The 6812-nt window shown below is 30.0% G+C and overlaps 1 protein-coding gene across 1 annotated transcript in view; it reads right to left on the reverse strand.

Annotated features, from left to right (window-relative positions):
• LOC105627355 (cytochrome P450 4c3-like) overlaps nucleotides 1-5363 on the reverse strand; it is a 21828-nt gene extending 16465 nt beyond the window's left edge. Inside the window, exon 1 of the mRNA XM_012208640.1 lies at nucleotides 5177-5363. Within this exon, the coding sequence (XP_012064030.1) occupies nucleotides 5177-5363 (187 nt within the window). The remainder of the gene's footprint in view (nucleotides 1-5176) is intronic.
• Nucleotides 5364-6812: the final 1449 nt, after the last annotated feature.

A 6812-nucleotide genomic window follows, 5' to 3' on the forward strand; every position in this document is an offset into this window, starting at 1 on the left:
ACTTTTCAATCATTTTTAATCTTTTAACATCTAAAAAACATATCTATATCTAATTATAAAATAAAAATATTGTCGTTTTACATATGATTAAAATGTTATGTAATTATTCAAAACTTTTTTACGCCAAGTATATATTATAGTTATATTATATTTCGTGTGTAGTTACTTCATTTTTGCACTGTATCGTAAATTAGAAGGAAAAAAGAAAAATATGTGCATATATAGAATGAATTGTTTAACTTTTTGCGATGTAAAATGTATCTCTTTCTCGTGAATGCAAAAATTGTTACATTTTCTTTACATGGTATAAAATGGATCATAAATAATATAAATATAAATATGTATGTAATAATATATACATACAGTATATTTCAGCGAAGTTACAATACTATTATGAAATTAGCGCCATTTGTGATAGAAATTTACTTTCATGTTTCGCAAAATGCTGCTTTATTCTTGCAAAAGTACTTTTTAAGTACTCGTGAATGAATGAATATGATTTAGAATATCTGGATCAGATCGTTCAAGTATTTTCTGATCACAGCGCTAATCATACAGCGACTGGTACGTGTCTGTTCTCAATATCTTTCGTTGCATTGCATTCTCTGGTTGCAAAATTACCCATGCAAATTTTGTAAGCAAAGTCGTCGAGTTAAACGGAACGGGTCTGCGCCGCGAATTGACAAAGCAGCAATATAGATATAACGCGACTTGTTGTGAATTTCGCGTCACTTCGTCGATCCCCGAGAGTTAAATTCGTAGAACTGTCTTTGAGAGAATTCAGAATGTCCGAGAATTAGTAATGCAACATTGATAATTGCATTACATCATAACATACGAGTTTAATGATTACAGACTATGCTTGAGTATTAATCACAATGTGATTTATGATAATATTTTTATGTTTAAAGATGAAAGTTATCTTCATTTTTAAGTGAGATAATTTAATCGAGAGATAATTCTTAGTGATTTATATTTAAATAATAAATGTGGAATGTGCTAAGTATATTCTCGATATAATGCTAACTTGTATTTTCTATATTTTAGAAGAAAAGAAATGAATGAATGTTACAGCGCAACTTGTTCTTATGTACTTATTCTTACGTAATATTTATGCTGCGAGAAGCAAATTTTCAAAGATCATCGTTAAGAAGAGACAGAGAATTTGTAAAGGTCAAAATATTGATATTTTAATTTTTGCAATTATTATAGTGTGATTTCATCTTAAGAAATAGAATGCCGTTGATTTATTAAAAAATTTATAAAATTATGGAAATGAAAAATCCAATAGTGCTAAAACTTGTATTCGATGTGGCGTGAAAATCCGTTTTGTAGCACGCTGACAAACAGCATAAGAAATCTGCGCGAAATGATTATTGTAGATCTTTCTTTAGAAAAGTCTATATATAATATGTGTTGTAAGAAGTCTTTTTTTAGAAAACTTTATAACAGAGAGTGTATTTAAATAATAATATTGTTAGCCGTAGCAAGTTTGACCACTCCGAGAGTGATAAATGGCATCATAAGTTTCATCTTGGGTTACTTATAGATTGTCTTGATCTGACCTGAGTTGACCTATATTCGAAAATACATTTCGGAACAAACTTAAATTCCTAACAAATTGTATTTAATCGCTCTCATACCCGTTTCTACCAATGTAGATTAACTTTAATCTCATCTCAACTTACTCTTCATTTTTCTAATTCTTAAAATTAAAAAAAAATGAGGAATTAGTTGAATCGAGATTAAAATTAAACTACATTGATAAAAAAAACGGGCATCAAAGCAATCAAATTCATTACGGTTGAAAACGCTACAATTGTTCAATATTTCAGGAACGTATTCATATCAAACATTAGAAAAGTTTATATAAACTTGGATCTAGAAACATTTAGTTTTTGAGGTTGGACGAATTTTATTATTTAACAATAGTATAAAATAAAGGTATAAAACAATTAATGAAACATATATTAAACAAGACACAATTTAATGGAAACAAACAAAAATAAAAATACATAAGACAGAATATTTTTTAAAAAATTTTTATTAGTATTTATAAATGGTCATTTTTCTACAAAACATGTTGGTCACAGAAAACTTCCGTTGCATGATAAACTGCTCGATTTGTTATGCTTGAACTTCGAACCCAATTGATTTTTACATTTGAGAGCATTTCAAGTTCATGAAGAGAGTGCATTTTAAGAGATTTTAAGAGAGTGTATCGTAAATGGACGTGTAAGCAAATATTTATGTAAAATTTCAGGAATATTATGACAAAATATGAAACGCAGATTCAGAGAATGCATCCAGACCGGAGAAGAGCATTTTAAATAATTTTTGGAAATGTTTCTGTCTGTGTGTACTTTATATTTAATTATTTCTTTTAAACTTTGTCTTGTTTAATTCTATACTTGTTTCATTAAGTGTTTGTTAAACAATAAAATTTCCTCCAAGGAAAACTAAATCAGAAGATGGCAAATTGCTTTCTTCAAAGTCTCGGAATCGCGAGACAAAACGAGAAACATTTGAAATTTTCGGGCTATCTTCAATGACAGAAAAATTCTTATATTTTTAATAAGTTGTATTACAAATTAATTTTCTACATCTCAAATATAATAATGAATAACATCTTATAAATATATATAAATAGCTAAAAAAAATTATTTTATTTCTTTCCCTAAAATAAATTCAGATTTCAATTTGAACATATAAACCTTTTTCCTCGAAGCGAATATAATATATAAATATAATATATATCACTCCTAACTATTCTTTTCTTTTTCAATATTTTTTTAACAATAGAAAATTGATGCTACTTACTGAAGTAAATCTGCTTTTTTTGTCCTTTTGACTTTATTTAAGATATTTTCACGCTGATTTATATGACAAAGGAATCTTTTACATATGAAAAATGCAAACGTCGTCTCATGTCAATAAAGCTTCATTGCTTTTCAAATGCGTTACGCGTCATAAGACAGAAAATCGCACTGCTCTATTAATACTTAGGTCAAATGATGTGTAATATTTGTAATATTAAGTAATAAATTAAAAGAGAGTTTTAATTTAATCTTATCTTTCTAAAAGAAAATATTTATATTTTCTGCAAATTATTACTTTATAAAATGTATGAATAAAAATATAATTTGTCGCAAAACAAATTTTTTTAGGTATTTTACTTAAGGTATTTCTCCGAAAAATTTAGTTCCTACAGATTTTTTTGAAATTTGGATATTATGTTTAAAATAATTTTATCTATATATAGTTAAAATTTCAAAGATCCTAGCAGTACCGAAATGGAGATATTCACCTTTAAATTCAGCTTTTAACACGTGAACTCCTTGCCGAAGTAATGTTTAATATTTTGCAGCGAAAATCTACAGATAAAAAAAAATATGTAATGTAGAAATATTATAGGACCGTTATAAAAAAAGATTAGGAGGCCTAGCGGTACCGTTTCTGAATTAGAGTAGTTTAAACTAGTAATTTGATAGAATTCTCCTTCTCGCACGTCAAGTAGCGAGACAAGGACATGCTGTTATTACATTAAATTTCACTGTCTTCAATGCGGACTAGTGTTTGTGTATACAAATACGACATTTATGCTCGCCTCAAAAGTTTCTCTCTTTAGAGAGCACACGCGGAGAGGCATATTCGTAGGTTGTACGCGATTAATTTTCTAACGCGATTGTAGCCGGAGAAATACTTTAATACTATTTATTAATTATATATACAGGGTGTTTTAAAATTCACGCCTGCGAAGTACAAGATGTGATACTTTATGCTGAAACAAATAACTTTTTCTTTTAACAAAATTGTGTTCAATAAATAATTTTTTTGCTCCTTTGTTAACTTCAATCTGCTCTTCTACAAAAATTACTCTTCGGACGCAATTTTGCAAAAAGAAGTTATTTATTTTAGCATAAAGTATCACGTCTTGTACTGCATATCTATAACATATAATAGTTATTATATGTAAATAAAATGTAAATAAAATATTCTATATTAAACAATATGTAATTTTATCGGATAAACTTTCAAATTTAATTTTCTCTCATCTTGTACAAAAATACTATTTTTTTATTTACTTAAATAATCATAATCATAAATAATCATTTCTTTTTCAACTATTCCTATATATACAACTTGAGTTATAAAACAATGAATATATTATGAATATATAACACAATATTATTTTTTTCTCTTTTTTATATTTTGTTATTTTTAATCTTTAGACAAACATTATTTCGATTGTTACACAGGAAAAACAATTTTACTAAAGTATTTAAAAATTTTAATAAATAATATTATAAAAATAATTTTATTGGATTGTTAAAATAATTGCGTAGAAAACTCTATCGTGATAAGAATACTGCAAAAAATTTTAACAATCTAACAATTAACTTGAGCGTTCTGTTTAATTTGATAATCCAATAAAATTATTTTCAGATTTGTATCTGTCTAATTTTTTAAAATATTTCAATAAAACCGTTCTTTACATTGTATACGGTTTTCCTCGTAACAATATTTTTTATGCAACCTATTCGACAAATAATAGCAGCATTGAGAAATATTATTTACATTTATTTTCAAACGATCGGTCCAACACTTCGACAGTCATCAACACATCATATGCATCAACATGTATTATTATTTAAAAAACAATTTTGATAAAAATATTTGGACCTTTTTACATTCTGCAACTTTTATCTGAAATATTTTTCTATAAAATTTATATTTTCCGAGTTATTCAAGAGTACCGACTTTTTTCCTAAATTGGATATAATTATTTTGATAGCCTAACAAAATTAGTTCCAGATCTGTATTTAACTATATCAGCAAAATGCTTCTTAGTTCGTATAAAGAGAGCGGATCTTTGGGAGCGAGCGTGGCATAGCGGACAGCGCACTGGTCTGCAATGCTAGAGTTCCCGGGTTCGATTCCCGGCGGCATCAAAAAATAAAAATTTTCATTATACGCTCGTATCTCCTCTCGGGAGGTAATGGGCAAAACCACCGAAGAGTATCTTTGCCCAAAGAAAAACCTTCTCTAACAAAATTTCGTAATCTCGTCGTTCGACATTAAATGTAGTAGTAGTAGGTCCCCATATGTCTTGTGTAACAGTGTGCGCACCACAGGCATATGATAGAGAAGTAAGTTACCAGCTTTAGGGACTTACCTTCTTGTGTGCAGTTAAGTTGATAAGCGTTACCGACAATCGGCAACGCTGAGGGATGTGGCACGTTCTTTAAGGCATACAAAAACTTAGTCCTCCGTATCATCAATGGCACCGAGAGCGTAACCATACAGATCGATAGAAAAATGGTCAAAAAAGACCATTCTGGGATCAGAATTGCCAAAACCATATTTTTGCCTGTAATGTTTAATTAATGTTTAATACCCGTTGTTACGGGTTGTATTAATACCCGTTATCTCTTTTTCAACAGAATACGGTTGTATTAATACTCGTTATCTCTTTTTCAATAGAGCGAAAAAAAAATTTTTTGAATCTTTATACGGAGAGAATTTTTTTCTTAGAGTTTATCCTGAAAATGTGATAGTTATGAGACAACATTGTATTTCAAAGAATTTTAATGTAAATCTCTCTCTCATTCATTAATAAAATTACAATAAAGTATATAATAAGTTTGATTAATTTTAGTGAAGTGCATGGTAAAAATCTTTAAAAATATTGTATTGTATCACAACTACCATATTTCCAGGATAAATTTAAAAAGAAAATTCTCTCCGTATAAAAAAGGTAAGGACTTTTTTTGAAATCTATAAAATAATCACGAATTTCGTTAGTGTTCAAGAGCGTTTAATCTTTTCTAAACATACAATTTTAGAAAAGATCGAGAGCTCTCACACGAAATTTTTGATTTTTTTTTGTAGATCTCAAGAAAAATACTTATTCAATCTTTTTTGAAGATACAAGATTAGAATTGTGTGAAAAATTTTGCTGTGCGACCGTCCTGTTGAAAAAAGAATTCGGCAAAAACGAGGATAGAGTAAACATCGAGAAGAAAATCATGTATACATACTGCTAGTACGAGAGACGTCAGAAATTTAATCGTTAAATTCAGTCGGATTCGCTTCTGCGATACTAAATTCAGTCAGAATTCTCTTCCACGATAAAACTCAATTGGTTCTTAACTTTTTCGCCGCGAGCGAATCGTAGAGCGATCGGATCGTATCGCAGAGATGCTCACCGGCCGTAAGTGAAAAATCCAATCTTAGATATAAGTACACGCTTTGTACTGAGAAGCGGAAGACAGCTTGGCAATTACCAAGTCCACCAAAAGAGTCGTGGAAGCGTGAGAAGAGGAAACACTGATTTTCCAAGAGTGGATTAATTCGCACAAAGTTGCACCGTGATGCCTTGCTATGCCTTCCACTTATAATGAATGACCAGTGCGGAAGAGTCGCCCTTATATACTACCAGATTGTACTACAGCGATCAGCGACTAACTTCTTTTCCACCAATAGAATTGCGAACACGCGTATGTATACGCTGCGTACCGATGGGAATATATATTCGTAAACATGTATTACACTGAACGTCTGTTACGTGCGTATACGTATATGATACGCAAGCGAACTCGTAGAAACATATTGGAGGCTGAGTACCGGTCGGACGCGAGCGCGACTCCACCTCCCTTCTTCTACCACTACATGTAGTAACGATCCTATCCTCCTCTCAGACGCCAGTATTATGATACGGTATATGGTGGAAAGAGAGGGAAGTGACAAGCGAGTGGAAAAGACTTCTTCGTCATTGTCACTGTTATGCGAATCGGCACTGCGTCAGTATG

This window comes from Atta cephalotes, assembly GCF_000143395.1.
Source record: "Atta cephalotes unplaced genomic scaffold scaffold00008, whole genome shotgun sequence".
Taxonomy (NCBI): domain Eukaryota; kingdom Metazoa; phylum Arthropoda; class Insecta; order Hymenoptera; family Formicidae; genus Atta; species Atta cephalotes.